Below are 23,582 nucleotides of genomic sequence, written 5' to 3'. Positions count from 1 at the left end.
ACATGTGCAATATAAAACATTGCATTTCATTGTCTGAAATTTGCTTGTATTACTATAACCAGATTCAACGGGTATGTGATAAATTTATATCCGATTCTAACCTCGTCTCCAATCGTAATCCTCAATATCTCTGTCTCTACAGCCGTTTCTCTATATTACAATATCTCACTCTAGTAGAACATCAGAAACAATGATGGGTGAACAGTAGAGAAAACCGTAGCTGTCTCTTATGGTTCAAATATACTCTATCAAATTGTGTTTTCATTATATCATATTGTTCTATCATTATGTGGTACGATCTTAACAATATATGCTATTATGTTATCAATATTTGATTTCGTTTGACCAATATATCATTTGCATTACCATCATTTCATTTTCACTTGTCATGGTAACATTTTCTTTATTAATTTATCAATACGTCAATCGATTTCATCATTTTTTAATTTGTTGACATATATATTTGGTTTATCTCTATCACTGTTCTATTTGATGTTATCATAATATTATTTTCATTTATCGTTATATTTTTTGATTTCATCTTTATTTGATTTGATTTCATCTTTATTTGAATTAAATTATATGTTATTTTATTATCTTTTACCAATGTGTGATTATTCTCTACATAATGATAAATAGAAAATGAAAATAAAATGATGATAGAAGCAAATGATATATTGGTCAAATGATATGGCTTTCCGTAGAACAGTACTAGTAATCACAATAATATATCATAAATCTACTCAATGTATTTTGTAAAAGAGACAAATAATAACATTTGAAAGTGAATCCAATCTTGTGTACTGATACACTGTATTAACAGCGCTACCGCTACCCAGACTGTACAATGTATTACACTGGCATGTGTGTCAACTGTCACCCTTCTGGGCTAAAAATATCACAGTCCTCGGTACACGTGTGTGAACGAGTGTGTAACTTATGTGTACTTGTTTGATGTAAACGTTTTAGATGGTGAATGTCGGTGTCGGATGACAACATTTCGCAATATTAACTATTAAGCAGACACGAGACATCATGTGACGGGTGTATTGATGTAGCCATTGATAGAACTAGGGAACAGAACTGGTGAAAGGGAATAGATGTGAAACAATCGTAGTATATTTGTTGATCACTGATAAAGAAAGCATGGGGTAAGTACTATGTTTGTGTTCTACACAATGGTATGATATACATACACATGTACATATACATAAAAATAATATATGAGTATACCACCCTTCTACATATGTGATGTAAATATATAAGGGGTGCTGTATAATCTATCCCATAATTTTTATAGTACTAGGCACCTATTTTAACATATTTTCCCGAACCTTCGTCAGCTGTTCGTATGAATACTTTAAATGATCACAACACATATTAAATTGTTTGCTTGTGTACATCTATTCATGGTTTTATATATATTGTATTTGTAATAATCTACATACATTTGTACGAAACAGTGTATGTTTACATCAAACCATCGATGCAAGGGGAGACAACTTTAACCCGGAAGTAGGAATAAAAACTCAAGCATAGAGTAATATTTTCTTGATTATGGACATTGGTTTTAACGTCACTAGTTTTCTGGATGAAAATATTTTATTGATACATTGTCAATGACGAGTATTTGTTGATTTAGACGGCATTTCCCTCCCATTTTCTTTTAATTTGGCATACAATATTCACTATCTATAACACATTTAATGCTTTGCACTTATAAAAAATCTATATTTAAAGATGTAATATGTTTTCAAAAAAGACATAACTGTATCCATCAATAATCTTTAATAACTTCTGACGTAAATATTATCCAATGAGAAACAGAAGTTATGTAATATTTATTAACTTAAGATTTTACTTTTACTTGAGATTATTCCTTACCTTCTAAAAGTATTTTCTACTACAATGTTTGTATGTCAAGACATTCCTTTAATTAAGGAATTATGATGGGGGTCCAGGTATTTAAATACTATTCTTTTTATTTATATCCAGAGCATACGAAAAGTGTAGTTGATAAGTTTTATTCAGTGTTTTATTTAAAATTTCCAAATGCATCATAAAAGACAATTTTTAATTGGAAATTAATTGCCCATTGCCCGATTAAAACTAAACGTAGTTGAAAAAATTGGTTTGATCTTTAAGCGACGTTTAGTGTCTTTTATCAGCTATTTAATGTCAAATCATTGCAGTTGGCCGCTCATACATACATGTATAATTGATGATGACTATAAATACTAGGTTCAGCTGTTTTTCAGTATAGATGATTAGCCAAATTTAACTCCATCTACTTTTAATGTTAATCTTTACTGTGGTATTATGATTCTAATGTCGACATGATTAAATAATTAATTATTTCATGAAGTAATTAACAGAATATAAAGATATATGCTAATTTGTTGAAATAGTTACAGTTATGATTTTTGAATAAACAAATGTATAAAAAACATAACACGTTTTTACATCAAGGTCATGAATGAAAAAAAACTTCTAACATTATGATAATATTATTATACATTATGATAATAATTGTATTTCAGGAGTTACCGGCCTTTCTGTTCCGTGTTGACGCTATTGATGGTATGGGCTTCCAAAGCCACTGCGGATTTCTGCTATCCTGGCATGCAATGTTTCCCGTCCAATGAGGAACAGTTACATTTCGCAATAAATATGGCTGGTCACGTGGTATTTCCTTACCAGCCGGAATATGACGCAACCGTCATCATGCAGAACGTTAGAACAACCAAGTTTCCTCACATGATTGCCACTCCCTTTTCAACAGAAGAAGTTCAATTGTCGGTTCTGTTTGCCCGGAAGTACAATCTGCACATGACAATCATTTCCTCCGGACACGATTACTGCGGGAGATCGACATGGGACGGGAGCTTCCAGATAAGTCTGAGAAACATGTCGGATATTGTTGTGAACTTATCCTCTTCTAGACATCCGGACGGCGAGGTTACTATAGGCAGTGGCGCCTCCTGGATAAGTGTATACGAAAAGGTGTGTACAACGGAATCTTCAAATTATATTTATATATATTCATTTCAGAATATTTTATTGTCATATGTTAAAGACAATAAGAATTGGACAACAGGCAACATGCCTATACATACCCTCTCCCAAAATATATATTATAAATATATTACTTATCGATTATGGATCTTTGTTGAGGTCATATTCATTGTTGAAATATATACGTATCAATTGTTGACCTTTGTTGAGGTTCATATGGTGTTATATCGCCTTGGCAGAATTAAATGATAACCGACGACGTTGTCTAAGGTCATTATCTTAAATGCTACCAGAGCGATGTAACACCATTGATTGGATCGCAGGTCCTTATCAATAATTTCTAAATAAGATTTGTAGAAAAATATATGTAAAAAATATTGTCTGATGTCAATGCTAATTACAAGACAAACGATGGGTATAGGGCGCCACCCTGAAACCTCAATGTGAGATGGCAATAAAGTTCATGAAAGAGATATTGACTCGGTGTTTCTAAAAATGGAAACACTGAGTCGATAAGCTATATATCAAACCTCATGTGACTATGTTTATGCTAATGAGAAGAGTAGAAAATGAAAGCCTGTTTAATATGATATAAATGTACACAGGGGGAATAAGGCGAAAACATATGTGCACATGTTAACGCTTGAATTGATATTTAATATCTACATTGTAGATATCGAACCGCGAACTTAATCACATTTATATGATACGCTCTGATCTTTGAGAGTTCTCTCCCTTTGTTTTAATAACGATCTATCAGAATGATATAACTTGTGAATAAGACCAAACTATATACAAAACATACGTCATGATTGACTATTGATATTACCGGTATCCGGTATCTTTAATTATTTAGGGGGTACCTGTACTATTATTGTTTGATTTTCTGGGCACAACTACTAAAACAAAAGTCACAATGTCCACGCATTGCATTTTTCCTCCCAAACAGCTTGATGCCTACAACAGAGTTGTGGTGGGTGGAAGTGCACACACTGTTGCTATGGGAGGTTATACACATGGAGGCGGCCATAGCCCAATGTCCCGGATGTTCGGCCTCGCTGTGGATAATCTACTGGAAGTGGAGATTGTGTTACAGGACGGATCTGTAGCTGTTGCTTCAGCTAATGGAACAGGTACGTAAGATATAGAAATATAGAATCGTAATTACTGTTCATTTCATTTAAGATTTCAATGTCATATATCTGCTCATTATGCAAAGACAGAATTGTTGTGATTTTATTTACATTTCCGTTTTCTCTTTGCTATATAACCTTACCAACTGCAAAATCGTTTGCACTTGCGTAAACGCAGTGAATTCCGCGCAAGAGCAAGAATACACACACCGGAACACTAGCTTTCGCAAGTAGTGTGAATGCGCATCCGGTTAGGCCTATTGTTTCTGTATGAAACATTTTCAATAGATTGCATGTATAAAGGTTAATTAAATCTTAAATTATATATCAGCAAATAAAACATTAACAAATTTTGTGGAAATGGAAAGAAAAAAGATAAAGTCAATGTGGAACTATATTTTGTGTACTCTCTGAATTTGACAACATTTCCCGCCAAATTGAAGCCAGCTGTTCCGGGATTCCATCAAATGACCGGCTGTTCCAACGATCGTATAATATTGGAAAAACAGAGTTTTATTTTATTTGAACACTTAATTTGAATGAAATGGTCGGTCGAAATGTAAATATAAGGAATATTTTTTATTGTTTGTTGTTTACTGGTGTGTAAACTGCTTTTTTGTACAGATATTTCTACATGACGCGTTGACGCGCGTCATTTAAAATATCTGAACAAAAAATGCAGTTTACACACCAGTAAACAACAAACAATAAAAATCATTCCTTAAGTAAACTGCAATTGTAAGCAGCCAAGTATAGTACGCCTACATAGAAAGACACAGTATTACAAATCTTCAATCTTCAGGGGTGAATATGTTAAAATGCTAGAGCTTGTGGTGTAAATTGTCAAGCATAAAAATTCAAGTTGTTATTTACTTCAATCTACAATCATCGAATAACTGCAAAATACATTCACGATTTAGAAAAAACGGTGATGGCCATGTTAGTAAGATATTTGACAGAACTGATCGACTGATGATATTTTATCTTGCAGAAATCACCAGCACAGGAGGTGACGTCACTCGTTCAACAGACGCCAGTCTTTTCTGGGCGTTACGTGGAGGTGGTGGCGGTACTTTCGGGGTATCAACCAAATTCACTTTCAAAATACATAAGGCGGCAATGGGAGTAGTTAATCTGGCGATATCTTATCCTATGGTATTGGCAAATGGAACGAATGTAGCTGCTGAAGTTTTGGAGAAAATGTCTGAGATTATACTGTCAGCTCCACGAAACTGGGGAGGGTATATGTCCACGGACGGATTCCCAGATGGAGAGACACATGGACATATCTCTCTCTTCGCCAACCACTATGGGACGTGGGAGATGCCGTCTCGTATATTTATGAACAAGTTATATAATTTTAAACCTGAATGGCAGAAGTATGCGTAAGTAAATCTGAAGGGATTCATCCTTGGTACTTCAGTGGTTACTACCACTAACGTTACATTCTCTACATCATTGCTAATTCAGGAGTTACTATCACTGTCGTTACAACCTCTACATCATTGCTAATTCAGGAGTTACTATCACTGTCGTTACATCCTCTACATCATTGCTAATTCAGGGGTACTACCACTAACGTTACATTCTCTACATCATTGCTAATTCAGGGGTTACTATCACTGTCGTTACATCCCTCTACATCATTGCTAATTTCAGGGGTTACTACCACTGTCGTTACATCCTCTACATCATTGCTAATTCAGGGGTACTACCACTGTCGTTACATCCTCTACATCATTGCTAATTCAGGAGTTACTATCACTGTCGTTACATCCTCTACATCATTGCTAATTCAGGGGTACTACCACTGTCGTTACATTCTCTACATCATTGCTAATTCAGGAGTTACTATCACTGTCGTTACATCCTCTACATCATTGCTAATTCAGGGGTTACTATCACTGTCGTTACATCCTCTACATCATTGCTAATTCAGGGGTACTACCACTGTCGTTACATCCTTTACATCATTGCTAATTCAGGGGTACTACACTGTCGTTACATCCTCTACATCATTGCTAATTCAGGGTACTATTCATCTACATCATTGCTTATTCAGGGTTACTATCACTGTCGTTACATCCTCTACATCATTGCTAATTCAGGGTCGTTACATCCTCTACATCATTGCTAATTCAGGGGTACTACCACTGTCGTTACATCCTCTACATCATTGCTAATTCAGGAGTTACTACCACTGTCGTTACATCCTCTACATCATTGCTAATTCAGGGGTTACTACCACTAACGTTACATTCTCTACATCATTGCTAATTCAGGGGTTACTATCACTAACGTTACATTCCTCTACATCATTGCTAATTCAGGAGTTACTACCACTGTCGTTACATCCTCTACATCATTGCTAATTCAGGAGTTACTACCACTGTCGTTACATCCTCTACATCATATTGCTAATTCAGGGGTTACTACATCACTACATCGTAATTCACATCACTCGTTACATACACATCATTGCTAATTCAGGGTTACTACCACTGTCGTTACATCCTCTACATCATTGCTAATTCAGGGGTTACTACCACTGTCGTTACATCCTCTACATCATTGCTAATTCAGGGTACTACCACTGTCGTTACACCTCTACATCATTGCTAATTCAGGGGTTACTATCACTGTCGTTACATCCTCTACATCATTGCTAATTCAGGGGTACTACTACACTGTCGTTACATCCTCTACATCATTGCTAATTCAGGGGTACTACCACTGTCGTTACATCCTCTACATCATTGCTAATTCAGGAGTTACTACCACTGTCGTTACATCCTCTACATCATTGCTAATTCAGGAGTTACTACCACTAACGTTACATCCTCTACATCATTGCTAATTCAGGAGTTACTATCACTGTCGTTACATCCTCTACATCATTGCTAATTCAGGGGTACTACCACTGTCGTTACACATCTACATCATTGCTAATTAGGGTATACTCTACATCATTGCTAATTCAGGAATGTTACTATCACTGTCGTTACAACCTCTACATCATTGCTAATTCAGGGGTACTACCACTGTCGTTACATCCTCTACATCATTGCTAATTTTCGCTAACTAAGGGGTAATTACCACTAACGTTACATCCTCTACATCCTTGCTAATTAAGGGGTAACTACCATTAACGTTACATCCTCTACATCATTGCTAATTCAAGGGTAAATACCACTGTCGTTACATTCTCTACATCAATGTTAATCCAGGGGTAAATATCATTCTCGTTATGTCCATCACATTCTTGATACTCCAGGGATTACTTTCATTGTCGTTATAACCACTCCTGGACCAATTCTCGATACTCCAGTGGTTTCCACCACTGTTGTGATATCCACCCCTAAAACATGTCATTGCCAATCTGAAGGTTATGTCGACTGAAGCCTTTGTGTAGGACAACATATAAAACAGGTATTGTGTTACTTTGTTGGACATCTAAAGAGTCAAATACTGTACACTATCAACTGTATAGCTTTGAAGATGGGCATTGGTCACTACACAATCTCCGATGGAAGGCTATGTGAGCCTATAATTAATCAGGTCTTTTTCATAAGATTACGTCAGGTGTACTATGACATAGTCCATTAGTGGAGTATGCGACTGTGATAGTAACCCATGGAATGTCGAGGATGACAGGAATAATGCAAAGGCCTAGCATTGCTATATGGGGTATTTATAGGGATTTACGACCAATTTTATAGGGTAGAGTTACATTCAGAACGACTAAAAGCAAACGAACTAGGACTTGGCAGTTTACTTGATTTGTACGAGATTAAATTCATCCTTCAACAGAATTGACATTCAATCCTTCATTGACGACGAAGCTTTTCATAATGAAAATACACCTAGGTTTGGTTGTAGTAGATATATACAAAATTCAAAATTAATTTAGGGATAACCTTTTTAACGGCGTTATATCAGCCAATCAGAAGCGTCGTTATAATCAGCAAAAGCAGTATTTGCTTTTATATACATTGTATGGACTGATACTGTAATGTTTAAGGCAACTTAAGTACTCGTTACAAGCAAAATTTGAGGTATTATAATCTATATCTTATAAAGGAAATCAATATATAAATGAATGATTGTTATCTTTTAATGTGTTTAAAAATTTAACATAAAAACATACTTTGTATTTTAACAAAATTGATTTTTTATTAAGTACAGGCAACTTCTTATATAAATGTATAATTATTTTCTTTTAATTTGTTTGAAAATTTAATATGAATGCATACCTTGTATTTTAACAATATATTAATTTTTTATGAAGTACAGGCATCTTCTTGTATAAATGGATAATTGTTTTCCTATTTACAAGAACTATTCTACATTTCTTCGGTTTTATGCAATGAATTCATGTATAAATGGATACTTGTTTACTTGACAGAGTTTACAAGAACAATTCTACATTCATTGAGTTTTAAGTAATGAATTCATGTATAAATGGAAACTTGTTTACTTGACAGAGTTTACAAGAACTATTCTACATTCCTTGAGTACGAAAGGAACGCTATCGACAGTCAATACTACAGAGTATACCTCTCCAATGTTCTAATGAACAATAGAAGTTTTACACCACAATGGAGGGAAGTGATGGTCAGTAATGCTTTTGCCTTCCCACTACAGAAGTCGGCGATTGTCACAACAGGAACATGGATAGGAGGTGTGATTCGTTTTTAAAAGCAATTATAACTTCTATTTTGTATAGAAATTACAGCTTTCTTCTTGGTATTTTTTTCTCTTTGATTTGCATTTTTGTGTGATTTCTAAGTTTAGTAACAAAAACAACGTATCAATGATAAATAAAGCGGCAGGTACTCATTAATTCTCTGTATTTTGGATTGGTGACCACTGAATGGTTTTTTTGGTCTCTAATTAGCAATTCAATTTTTGCCAGTTTTATGATTTAACCGAAGAAAAATCAACCACTTTCAAAACACAAATGTATCGAAATTGAAATCAAAATTTTACTTTGATTATAGACATATAACTGATAATTTGGATACAGAGCATTTTAAAGATAATGGCAAATGTTTGCTTTTCTCAAGAATTTGTTTTTATTTCAGGAAAAGTTCATGAAGTTGGAACGACTGAAACATCTGTACACCCGGGCTTTCGTGAAAGTTACATGTCATTGTCAACAGCTGTCGTGTGGTCTGGGTCAGGTGACCACGAACATGAATTTGTAACCGTAGGTCAAAAGGTCAGAGATAAAATGCGGCCTTTTGGTTACGGAAGTTATCGAAATGAAGGGTCGGCAGATTCACCTTCATGGAAAGACGATTTCTGGGGCAGTAATTATGATCGTCTGCTAACTATCAAACGGGCGTATGACCCGGGCAATTTGTTCTCGTGCGCCGACTGTGTCGGACGAGATCTGTGACGTCATCAAGTGTACTAGAAGGATGTTTCAGCACCATAAGTACGAAAGAATCTAGATACATCTCAGTTCAATTATTTTGTGATGTAATTTGTATTATTATATCGTATATCATTACACTTTCTTTCATCAGTTTAAATATTTCGCCTACTGGGTCGCGACCAGTTACCGTGCTGTACCAATAACCGTGATTTCTGCGCACACTCTATCTCCCGCACAATTTTTAGGATTTTTTTGAACAGCTAAATCACGGTAGCCATTCAAGTGTTCATTCAACAAAAAAAATTCATTTGCAACCGATATTGACAACACATCTACGTTTTCCTTTTGAAATCAAAGTTTGCAACACTAAATCACAGCGGGGGATAGCTTGAAATCATGACTTACTTGCATTTTAATCCTGAAATTTCATGAAATCATCGTTTATTTTGTTTGTCAGTCGTTTCCAAAATTCGTCTGCATCAAAGTAGGTCAAAGTATGCAAAATAACGGGTAATGGCAACTTACCGATCGGGCATGGATGGACAGGATCGTAAAACAGAAGGTAGTTTTTACCTGGTTAAGACGTCTTGTGTTTACCTTTTTTTCAAACAAAATAAATTACTATGTATGCATTGAATTTCTGTAAGTTTTAGGTCGTTTACACTTTTGTTTGTCTAATTTTACTCCTGCCCAGAGCTGAATCCTGTTTTTAGTGATTCCCCGGTCACCTATCGAACGCACCTTAATTGGACAGTCCTTTTTTCCGTGATTCTTTCGATCAGTCACTGGATCCCAAAATAACCATGCATTACGATTATATCATTCCACTAATAGATGTCAAATAGATGTATTCGAAACACAAACTAAGTTTTGGTGCAATAAGCATGTTTTTAAAAGCGCATTTCCTTTCCATTTTGAAATCACGGTAACTGGTCCTGTATGTCTCGTCAACTGTACCCAATTAGCGGTGAAAATAAATGGCGTCTGGTCAAAAAACGTATTATCAAAATTAAACAACAACTGTTGTTACTGAAGTATCTTGGACTAAAGATAATTCATGTCGATTTTCAACGCCTTCTGTGTGTTAGTTTTGACAAAACCCTTAAAAAACCTCGAGAAAATCACGGTAACTGGTCGCGACCAAGTACGCTAAGTTAAAATTCAAATACCTTCTTATGTGTTATCTATGAAATTTAGCGTCTAATTATTGATATTGATGTAAATTCCATATAGGAGTTAACGAAAAGAACGTTGCTTCCTTTTAAGTTCATACATATTTTTTATTTTTGATATTTTGTTTGTTTTAATATATAGTTATGCAATGATGAATTACATTTGCTCTAAATGAATCTCATCTCAATGTTGAAACCATTCATACTGTAGAATATCCTTGAAATGCAATTGAAGAACAATGCCGCTGTATGCATACATTTTTATTGAAATCTACCATTTGCTGCAATACAAGATCTAACAACTCCCATTTTGGGGTCACCACAGCATGACCCTTATGGCGTGCCAATTAGCCTGTGTCGTCTATGAAATCTTCGATATAATCGAATCTCTTAGAAATATAAAAGGATACTAGTACGCCCCGAGATGTTCCGATTCTAGGACAGGGGTCATCCTGAAGTGACCCCGATCAGGTAGTTGTTAGATCTTTATTGGAGAGTATTGTAAAGCATTGTGTGTGGTGAAACGGAATTACAAGTCTAATATTAAGTAGATTGATATGACGTAGATGTTTTAAATGCGTTGTGAGTATGTTAATGGTAGGCATTACCTTTTGAATAAACCAATTGATTTTTTTCTTTTTATTTATTCTATATCACATTATTGTAATGTTACAGTTATAATACAGTAGAACAGATATACGATCTTACATGTGTACTCATTTCTTATGCTATTTTCTTTCATACCTACACGTGTAATACTGGCTGGTCTAGGGCAATACACTCATGTCGCCTGAGGCTGTATTGCATAACTACCCATGCAATAAAGCCTCATGACGTTACGGCGTCCACAAAATCTATATTTCATTGGTAAAATTTTAAATAATTTTTCCCAAATATGACTGGTTTTACTATAAAAGATGCAAACACAGAATTGTGATGAAAATATGACGTAATTTTTCATGTATGGAAAATTGACTTCCAGTCGTGGATTTCTTCGAATTTATTTCAAAATGGCGGGATATTATAGTTGTAAAATTGCAATTAAACGTCGAGGTATGAAAGAAAAATACTCTTTCATAAGTGGATATGAAGGATAGGGATATTCTTAGCTCGGGATCACAAAATGTTGCAAAACCCTCGGCAAGCCTCGGGTTTTACTACATTTTGTGACCCTCGGGTAGAATATCCCTATCCTTCATATCCACATACATGTATGAAAGAGTCTTAAATTATCAAACGAGTCTTAGAAAATTTTAGTTTTGCGAGCCTTGCCGAATAAAAATTTAAATTTTGAAACGAGTTTCATAGAATATTGTGAAATTTACACAGATTTAAGTTAGTTTTTATCACATACATCGTTACAATGGAAACCATTTCAGTACGAGGGTCTCGAGCCACGATGTGATGCTGGGTTAGGGTTTTCTAAGTTTAACGTCCTATGAACAGCCAGGGTCATGTAAGGACGTACCAGGTTTATTGGTGGAGTAAACCCAGAGTACCCGGAGAAAAATAAGATGCCAGTACCTGGCAACTACCCCACATGGTATTCGAAATTTCGACCCAGAGGTGGAGGGATTGTGGTGATATGTCGAGACGTCTTAACCACTAGGCCAACGCAGCCCCTTGATGATGATGTGATGCACTATGTATTTCCTGCCAATGAAAGAGATTTAGATTATAATAACTCACTAACATACGCCAATATAACATGGGCGTGATGCTAGGCGGATTAAATATGAATAACTTTAACATAACATAGTGTCTATTATTCTGTCTAGATGCATTGCACAATATATCAACAATATTTCGTTTTGGTAAAAGGTTTTATTTTGCAGATGAAGAAAATATACCATGTAAGGCGAATCATAAACGACATACGAGCATGGTCGACTTGGGTGAAGTACGATTTATCGTCGATTAGCCACACCTCCCGGTACTTGTGACGTCATCATGTAACGGAAGTCTGACTAATAAACTGTAAATCGTTCTTTATCCATGTCGTTAATGCTCGTAGTCCAAATCCCTATTTACAGAAAAATAATTTCGATTTTACTTAATAAGCTTGCGTCTAGAGTACAAATGTAATCATCAATACGTCTTTCAGTTATGCAGAACATAACATTGCCTGAGGGTTGAACAGTTGTATATGCATCTTAACAACTAATTTGCATTGGCTAATTGTCTATTTCAACCCGAGCGAATTGATTTTATATCACCACTTTTCCCACAACTGCATTGGCTATCGTCTGTACAATCTACTGGAGATAAAGAAAATGAAATATAATTGATACACCAAGGCCACGTACACTCCATTGATAACTTGAATTGAAGTATATTAAGGATAGTGTTTGATACATTTGATATCTATCAGGGTATATAGGTCAAACCACAAGGATGGTGGCACTGCTCCAATAACACCACAGGAACAGAAAAGAAGTGTTTTTTTTAGCATTTTGAGGATCTGTATATTAAGTGCCATGGATGTGTTTCGCCTTTGGTCCGTATTGTGTATGATTTTTGTATATTCTACTAGCACCTTGGAAGGCAGAAAAATTCTCATTACGGATGACGACTTATACATAGGTAACAAAATGGAGGTCAAATTCACATTGGGATTGGTCGACGTTGTAAAACTGATTCATATTTATTGTAAACAGACAGAATTCGCGAATTGGCAAAAGTTAATCTCTGTAAAAAATAATCATAAAATATATAAATATATTCTATTTTAATCAGAATTTCTTTGATTTTAATCGGAAATTAATCCTCGCAAACTTTGGGAATTTAGTATCCAAATTTACTTTCGTTACTATTTGATATTGTTTTATTTTGAGTTAATTTTGTTTAAAGATGCTCCACCGCCGACAGAGCATAAATGATGTTCATCATTTGAACAATAATATGTGTTTAATCGTGTGTATATATGCCTAATTAGCACAAAAATAATATGAAATAATTTATTTCGCCTTTGGTGCATGCGCAATCAGTACTTCATTCCATATAGGAAAAAGTGTCACGGAATTTTTTCGGGATGCAATTAATTATTTTTCATATTTTTAACTTGAAGTAAAATTAGAAGCTCAAACTTTTCAATGGTGGTAATGGTGTAAAGTAAGTAACTTTTGTAACTGAAGAAAAATACTCAATCGTCTGCTCCTGTTTTTGATAGTGAAAAAATCCCACTTGTCACCGGTGGAGCATCTTTAATTATATAGTGTTTCATTAGTTTTTGCCATATACTTTAAGTACACGAAAGAAAGCTCGTTAAAACAAGTTCAAATGACATTTTTATTGATATCAAAAACAGTTGTCTAAAACTGCATAAAGGTAACAAAATAGAAGTTGAATTGACTTTGGAAAGAGAGTATAAAAAGTTCAACAAACTAAGATAGAAAGAGGTAAAGACATTAAGCAGAATCAACCATAATCAGATAACAATACCTTATATGGCATATGTGATAATAATCCCCAAGAATAGCCCAAAATCTGTCAGATAATCTCAATAATATCAAAACATGGGCCACTAAATGGGACAAATTTAATCCTGCTAAAACAGAGTCTGTTATATTTTCCAAGAAAACTGTTAAAAATCCCCCTGTTATACAATTTTATAATAATCCTATTACTGAAACAAAACACATACACTCCTTGGTCTTTCACTTAGTGATGATGCTAAATGGAATCTACATATTTCAAACGTATATGATAAAGCTTTTAAAAGACTAAATATATTAAGACTGCTTAAGAACAAAATTGATAGGAAATCCCTAAATACTATATATATATCTTATATTAGACCAGTAATTGAACATGCAGATATTGTATGGGATAATTGTACACGAGCTCAAAAAGATCTGTTAGAATAAATACAACTAGAGGCTGAAAGATTAATAACAGGCCTACGTAAATGTCGCACAGTAAGTTATTTTGAAAGTTTTTTTTCAACAATGTTAAATATAATGAATAAGGTAGCTGATGAAATCCATAATATTGAATCATCCGCACAACTAAAGAAAATTCTAAATAAAAATAACCAAACTTCAACTGACATAATCGGAATGTAATTAATATTATTCTATGCCAATTAAGAAATAGTGCAAGTAATTTAAATTGTGACCGATTCATGGATCACCTTATAGAATCCCCAATGTGTCAATGTAATCAATCCTTGAAACTGCATATCACTATTTCCTTGAATGTAATCTATATCAAAACCACCGTTTGACGCTGGAACAACATCTGAATCATCATCATCATAACCATATGTGTATAAATGTCCTTGTACAGGGATGTACAGATTGTAATGATACTGAAAATAGAAATATATTAACTCACGTGTCTAATTATATAGCTCAAACAAATAGATTTAAAGTTGATTAATTTGTGTAAATAAAATAAAATATTTATTATTCTGGTATAGGTAGCCATGTAGATCATAGTAATGGTAAGTATTATAAAATTATACATTATTGTTTATATGTACATGTACCTATAATCCTTATTCCCTGGAGATCCACCTTGATACAGCTAGCAACTAACAATATATTTGTACTATGAGCAGCCTAATGAGACTTATCCAAACTCAATTTTTGAATTATCTCTCTGTTAATATGTTAATATGATTATCATTCTTCTTCTTTTCTTGTGTTCTTTTAAAATCATCAAATATTTAAGTAAGGTAACTCCTAAGAAACTAATAATGGGTAAACACTAGTAATTACAAATATAGTTGTAACTCCACAAATCAAATTTATGTGTATTTTGTAAGATTGGTTTTGATGTCCATCAGTGGATGGCTAATTGTGTTAAACACATGTGGACTTTATAGCCTGTATCTGTTGTGGAGAATAGGACCAATATCAAAAAATATACATACTATCAAGTATATAGTTAGAATTATGTGATAATATTTGGTTATTATATAAAAATGAAAATTAACTGTTAATTTATAGAGTTACAATAAATATGATCAAAAATTATGTCATTCCTCATCTAGGAGTTACCTCCCCTTATTTTCATAAACCTCACCATGTATATATGTTTTATATAATTATTTGTTTGTACCACCAATATCGGGAGAAGACTAAGATAGGCTACGCCTGATGTCTTATCCAATTGACACTAACATCTTTTTGTCAATAAAATATTTGGAAATTGAACAATGCGTAACCTTAAGCTTATTCTCCTTCCGTTCTACAGAGAAATGACACCATTCCATAAGGGATCACGTTCTGATTTCTGTCGACTGGAAAATCAAATTGCTTCTGCCAGAATACTTGAAGTCAATTTTAGGGACGAAATTTGCAAAAGCTATCAGATTCAATGTCGTGTATTAGGTCATCTTGGTCATAGATCACAACACAGCTAAATGTTCTATGTGGGCTGGAGGATAAAGGTCACTAGGACGTGACCTCTGATGACGCCAGATCGTATGGGATTAATTAGATATTTGTATAAATAGAAAAATGCATGTGGTGTAAGGAGTGGAATGTCAATATCTAAAAATAACAAGGAAAGAAACATAAAAAATCTCCGTTGTCTTCTTCACAGAAAATTATCAATGTGACACTCATTCAACATTCGACTTCAACCGTTAGTGCAGTCAAATAAATGTTGATACACTATAATATATGTTGATACATGTACTTAAGTTTTTTTTTAAATATATTAAAAAATTCAAATATATTCATAGATTTTTTAGACATGGAAATACGAGTATCATATGTGTGAAATGGAAATGTTTAGATTAATCTAAAAAAACCATAGATAACCAGAAATATAGATATATTTATATAACAATTACAGGGAAATCACATTTTCTGAAATGAATGAATGAATTAATAATAAAAAAAACATCCATGTGAAACACTGATGTATCGTCTTTATTAATGATAACCTTTTACATGAACTGAGTCTTTCGAATTACACTTTTATGCCTTTGCATTTGACAACTGATATTGGATGGTATAGGCTTACGGCTTGGTGTCACTAAAATCACTTCATTAGTTGATATTATTTGTCTTCATAACAGTGATAACATTGATGTGTACTTACAGTTTAGGTATTAATTATCCCATTTATATAGGAAAACCATAACTTGAGGCCTCATAAAATAGTATTATAGCGGATTAGAATTGATGAATCCCTTCCGTAACATTTTGACCTAGTTTTAAATATGGCGGCTGGTTACTACAAAAAACGGAACGTGAATTCAAGCGGGCAGAATGCAAGTAAAAGTAAAGGCAAATCAAGCGTTTTGGGGACTTTGCAATTCGTTTTTTCTATTTACCGGCCGGATCGCTTTCATCATGAAGTTTTGTCTGGGTCATGAAAGTTTACGTTAGGAGATGTAAATATTTGTTTTTGATGGATTTTACGGCTGATTTTGTCAAAAAAACTTGTTGATTTATGAAAAAGAGGTAGGTATTTGACATTGATAACGATTTAAATATGATTTAAACGTTTTTTATTGTCACAATCCAAACTTTGAAAATGTTACCCTCAGCATCGGGTAAATGGCCTATCGGAAGTTAGAGGTTAGACACGACGTAATGTTCCAAAAGTGTCTCGTCGTGCTATACCTCTAACATTGTTGGAGTAGGCTTACGGCTTGGTGTCACTAAAATCACTTCATTAGTTGTTATTATTTGTCTTCAGAAACAATCCATCTAGACCATCTTCATCCACAAATCAGACCAAAGCGGTCAACAGACAATTTCGCCTTTCCACCGGAATTCCTCTTCCATTTCACCCTCCAAGGACAGCCCATCGAAGTTCAGCTCTATAGACGAGAATTCCAGGGAATCCCAACAATGAAAGCCACTAAATCCGGATTCTCCAAGAAACAAATGCGTCGGTCTTTAAGAGTACGTGTGTCTGTAAATAGCAGTCATCCCATTATGAAGCTATTTAGGCAATAGTTATAGCGCATGTGTTTTTGTAGTGTAAGATTTATTGTTTTATGCTTCATGTATGTTTAGATTACACATTAATGAATAAATCAATTCTGCACTTGTCTTTAGATGTGTTTAGATGGAAACATGCCTAAAGAAATCACTTAACAATTACTAATAATACTGTGAAAATGTAAAACTAAATTGTAAATCACAACTTGACTTTATGGTCTGACCGTATGTATTCCTTTCATTTCTATAATGTTTTTGGCACTATTGCTAAACTTAATTTGCAGCTCTTAATTGTATGTGAAATAATATGCATTGTAAGTATTGTAACTTTCAGAGTGTTGGTAACTGTTGTTAAACTATTAACCAGGACTATTATACTTCTTAGTTACATCTTTGTCATCCTTAACTTTTAAGGATTACTATCACTGACTTTATATCCACCCCTGGACTATTTGGTAGAAACATTGAAGGCTACAGAGCACAACCGCAATAAGGTTCTTTGATGTTCAAAAGAATCAAATAACGGTACACTTTGGTTAACTGTGCATGTGTGGCTTGAAGTTAAGTCTCGCTCTCTCTGTAATAATCAAAAGTGTTTGCAACTCTAATTGGTCAGACTTTATCGCCTGAACTGCCTCCAGATTAACTAATGAGATAATGAAATAGTCCAGAGGTGGACATAACATCAGTGATAGGAACCGCTGGAATACCTAGGGTACATCTTCCTTAGCAAATATATAATTTCTTTAACAGCGGCCAACGTCTGTAATGATAACATTATTACTTTGTTGTTCCAAATTACAATGTCAACACACCTTGACTGCCTAGCTAGTAAGGCTATTTCTATTTGTGTTTTTGAGGGGTCCTTATGAATTAAACAGGCTGTATAGTCATTTTTAATACAATAGCATTTAAACACTGCCAATGATGCATTTCCGACCTTTTCTTAAACTTAATTTGAGAGGCATTCTGTTATTAAAAAAAAAAGTTTTAATTATGCAATTTGATTAAAATTGAGATCCTTATTATCACAATCTTATTAAAATAGTGATCCTTATTATCACTACGTTTGATAAGAGGATCTGACAACATCCCATTAGGGTCACGTCAAGATGACCTTTGGAAATTGCCGATCATATTGGCACTGCCAGAATCTTAACTGGGGATGAAATAGTTTGAAAAAATTATTTTCGTGTACGTGGGTCATCTCGCCCAAATTGCACAACAAAGCTAAATGTGCATATATACTGGGACGAAATGGCGATATCAATTGGCTTAGCAATGTATTTGATCTGAAGGGATGTTGTCAGATACTCTATTGAACGGAGTGGTTATAAGGATCTGTATTTTAATCAAATTGGTAATTATGTAAACATTTCCTTCCCAAAAGACACATGCTATGTACCAAAATCCCAAGGAAGGAACCTCAATTACCATGCGTTGTGCCGATCTAACGTCTGCCTCTTGTGAGCTGGTAAGTGGTGAAAGTCATCATCATACTCATCATCATTCTCATCATCATCATCATCATCGTCGTCGTCGTCGTCATCATCACAACCACCACCACCATTTAGATGCTAAATGTTTTAGACACTGCATTATTTATATCTATAGATATTCAAACATCTTACAATTTCTATCAAGTTTAAAATGGCAAACAACGCAATATAAAAGTCTCACCTGTCACAAAATAATCGGTCTCTTATCCATCCTAAAGTCCATGTAAACAAATACCAACAATGCAATCTTGAAAAAAATTCGATTTAGGCGGCGGTGGCCAAGATGTACCATATTCCGCTCACCTCTGGGACGTGAGTTCGAATCTCATGTAGGGTAGTTACCAGGTACTGACCGCTAGTCGGTGGTTTTCCCCGGGTACTCCGGTTTTCCTCAACTATAAGACCTGGTAGGTCTTTGAATGACACTGGATGTTAATACTTATAGGACGTAAACCTAGACAACCCCACAACTCGATAAACCCATTTGGAAGTTCGAGATAGATATGCCAAAGGTGATATTTGTTTACATGTACCGGACGACGACAAAGAGGCTCTATGTTTAGTAAAAGAAGATACATTTATGTTTAAGTTGTGTAGTCTGTCTATCTGGATGACAATTTTTTAAAACTTAAACAGTTCTTATTTTCAGTACGGAACATTTCTTTACGAAAATGACACATACCAGATACAACCATCTGGAGATGGAATATACTCACCCTACGAAATAAGTCGTATTAACCTACGGAAACGAAGGTTTATTGACCTGGAAGGCGACCCGGACAAAGGTGAGTATAAATCAAACAAGTATTAGCTTCCCAAAAAGCTAGGTGGGCTACGCGGAAGCTTACAATAATGTTACCCTTTGATTGGACAGAATATGGAAATTAAACAATGATATGATGATATTGTTTAGCAATTTTAATTGTTCTGTTGAAAGCCGTTTTATAATTTGTGAGCTTGTGTTAGTGCAAGGTAGCCAGGTCTAGTACAGACGAACAGTTTTAATAATACTTTTGCTTCCAACAAATTAAAAAGAGTTATATGCAAAGATTGCTAAGCTCAGAGAAAAGGCAAAGAAAATATTGAACTTAATCTAATATGTTTTTTCTATGGTCCGTTTTCATTCCGCTTTTAGTATGTACTGTCATCCCGCATTTTAGTATGTTCCGTGTCCCGTTAATAATATGTCTGATTATTAATGTTACACGATGGTGAACTAAATTAAATAAGAAATATAAAAGTAATGTCTCGAACATGGCAACTACTACAGATATATTTGTTCCATTTGTAAATGGAACCAAATTTAATTAAAATGCCTGATTAATTTCTAGAAAATCCTTATTCAGATTACTTTTACCACAAATGCTTGTTCTACACCGTAATCTAATTAACGGATGCAAGCGCACATGTGACCATGCTTTATCAGGAAGATGGCGTCCGAATCCAGACAGATTAAAGTCTGTTTCCGTACTTTGTTTTAATATTACTTCAACAGGCAGTGAACATCCATCTGATTCAAGCGTTCTTGCTACATGGCTATCCTGCAAGATGTCGTGATTTGCATCCGATTCTAACTGCTACGCCTCAAGCAGCGTAGCAAATTTTTAAACTAAAGCAGGTTAATTTTTGCTGTAAATCTTTACTAGATTCCAGGTTATTAAATTATTGAGCATTAATGTATGAAATTATACACTTTTGTGACTTAATCTTGATATATAATGGTAATTTGAGCACTTTTATTTTTTACTCTAAATACTGGAAAATAATAAATATTCAAATGGAACAAAAAAGTAAGCACACGGACTCCCCGTTTTTCTGTCTAATTTAGATAAAACAACCCTTTCATTGTTGATATTCAAAGTATTAAATGCCCACTACCTTCCCGGAGCAAAATTTAAAGGTTTCTAAAAATCATAGATAACATATAGGGATAGGATTTCGTTTTTAAGTTAACCATGCTTGTATGGAGCAATTCCTCTAAGAATATATTCTATGGGGCGCGTTAGCGCCCCATATTGAATATATTCTTAGAGGAATTGCTCCATACAAGCATGGTTAACATAAAAACGAAATCCAATCCCTATATTTACACTCACACGACTTTTTATTTTTAATTTTATGCAATAAAATCGTCATTTGAAAGTGACGTAATTATTCAATAAAAGTCGGTCAAAAGTGGGAGGAGCTTACTCAATTGAACAGCGAATGATGACGCTGCACGTAAGGTAGAATTATTCATCCGCGACGACAAAAAAGTTCAATATTTTAGTGTAAAATAAACATGAAAAACAAAGTAAATTTCAGAGATAATTTTATTTAATCAGATCAGAACTTTAAGTAGGTATTAAATTTTGCAAAAAACTTCATATATATCGTAATAAAATAAAGTATTTGTTCTCGGCCACATGTGTGAACTCGGTGACCGTTGTGCAGCGAGGCGAGGCTGACGCACGCTTACACAGTGGAGTTTTTCGAAGTTGTCAAAACACCAGTGTTCAAGTAGCTAAATTTGTTTGAGATTGTCGTCTGACTTGACGATATTACATCCTTCGGAGCCATGTGATTATATAATCTACGCTTATATCCATCGCCGTCTAGGCTATAGATGGAACAACTTCACTTGTGTTCGAGGATACAATGTATTTGTGGTGACACGTAACTGTCAACACGTGGATTACTAGCGGTGCATGTTTTATAATACACATGATTAAATTATCAAAGAACAAAGACAAGAGGATATGTTTATAACTGACCTCTATCAGAAGGTCTCACGCCCGTCCACCAAAAGACTCGATCGTATGACGAACACAGACACCGAGGTAATGTTTACATTTGACACCCATCATTTTTAACAAAAAATGAAAGCACGTCGCCCCGGTCGGGATATTTTTCCGTTTCTTTATACAATTGTTAATTTAAAAATTGTTTGAATCATATATAAATATAAAACATCTATTTATTGTTTACCTTTTTTATCAAAAGTCTATGAAAAACAACAATATACAAGTAATGTTGCATCAAAATGTAAACAAAGCCATGTATTTGTTTAAAAAAGTAGTCATTTTACGTTGCATAGAACATTTTCTTACGCAAGTTCAAAGTTCAATGTTACCATGCAGTTATGGTAAACAAAATCGGCTAGTATTAGCGTATAGTGACCAAGCATAGCAAGTGTAAATATAAGAAAATATATGTCGATGGCCTAAGATGAGGTTACAACCTGAAGCTCATGCAAGATATCCTGTGTAATATATGGTAACAGTTGGGTTTCATTTCACTGTTTTGCCTTCTGGCGCAGTGATAATCAACTACCGCGCGGCATTTAGGACGACGGCGGGAAACATAAGACGACCCGCGTTATGAAAATTAACATTTTATTTATATAAATTAAATTGTTCAGAATGTGATGATAAGTGTAGAATTAACGGTAAGTTGATAACTTTTGCGACTCTAAAAAATTATCAATCTCGTTTTACATTTCCATTTTAAAAATTAAAAGCCGTTTCGGAAAGGAAGTGGGCCTTTAACAAAAGTTTAATACTGGAATCTTTTCTATAAAGGGTTAGCTTTGGCAAAATGTAAAACAAAATGAAGGGGTATGGGTAAAATATGTTGTTATTGTGAGAAAAAATATTAGTGTTATTAATCCAAACTGGTACATTGCTTAAAGAAGTCAACTGGAAAATAAATTCTACAAACATCCATTATATCAAACATCTCATTAGGGAATCATGGCTTTAATATCTTGTGTATATGGTCAAAACGGCACAATTCCCATAAAATCCAATATTTTGTCAACTAGGTACATATATCTTTGAGTGACAATATATAGCTCAAAACGAGCACACGGACGTACAAATATGTATGTTTTTCTTCCATTTTCTTTTTAAGTATTGATATCACTGTTTTTTGATTTTATCGGGGTATGAAAAAAAATTGTTTGCAAACTGTGTGAATCCGTGAAGTATGTTTAAATATAACATTATAGTGGTTTTTCAAAGGAATATTTTTTTCCGGATCAATACGCAACGTCAATGTCTCTATTGTGACGTCATGATAACGTCGGATTTCGCGCCATTCTCGGATTTTTTTCATAGTGGTATGCAAAAAAATATTGTCAGAAAGTCAGATTTGGTATGAAAACAAAGAAAAATTAATTATTTAAGCATTGAAGTCACTATTTTTAATTTTATCGGGGTATGAAATAAATTTTGTTTGCAAACTGTGTGAATCCGACTGTGTGAATCCGCGTAGCGGATTTTCACAAAAGTTTGCAAACACAATTTATTTCATACCCCGATGAAATTAAAAAATAGTGACTTCAATACTATAATAATATATTAATTTCCCAGGCTACTTTATAAAATGAAATACATTTACACTTACGATTCCATTGATTTTTTCCCAGGGATTATTTTTTCCAAATCAATACGCAACGTCAATGTTTCTATTGTGACGTCATGATAACGCCGGGAATT

The 23,582-nt window shown here is 34.2% G+C and overlaps 1 protein-coding gene across 1 annotated transcript; it reads left to right on the top strand.

The window, feature by feature from the left end:
• Window positions 1-907: 907 nt before the first annotated feature.
• On the top strand, window positions 908-11,333 carry LOC138309841 (uncharacterized). Its single transcript, XM_069251079.1, has 6 exons — window positions 908-1,151; window positions 2,541-3,003; window positions 3,965-4,148; window positions 5,140-5,533; window positions 8,633-8,829; window positions 9,233-11,333. The coding sequence occupies exons 1-6, from the start codon at window positions 1,147-1,149 to the stop codon at window positions 9,547-9,549; spliced, it is 1,560 nt and encodes a 519-aa protein (XP_069107180.1). The 5' UTR covers window positions 908-1,146; the 3' UTR covers window positions 9,550-11,333.
• Window positions 11,334-23,582: the final 12,249 nt, after the last annotated feature.

The sequence above is a fragment of the Argopecten irradians genome, chromosome 15, assembly GCF_041381155.1.
Source record: "Argopecten irradians isolate NY chromosome 15, Ai_NY, whole genome shotgun sequence".
Lineage (NCBI taxonomy): Eukaryota > Metazoa > Mollusca > Bivalvia > Pectinida > Pectinidae > Argopecten > Argopecten irradians.
The sequence above is the reverse complement of the archived record's forward strand: the minus strand, read 5'-3'. Positions and strand labels throughout refer to the sequence as shown.

Coding starts and splice junctions, on each gene's coding strand:
- LOC138309841 (XM_069251079.1), top strand. Junction 4,149..5,139: donor TGCTTCAGCTAATGGAACAG/GTACGTAAGATA, acceptor TTTATCTTGCAG/AAATCACCAGCACAGGAGGT. Junction 8,830..9,232: donor AACAGGAACATGGATAGGAG/GTGTGATTCGTT, acceptor TTTTTATTTCAG/GAAAAGTTCATGAAGTTGGA.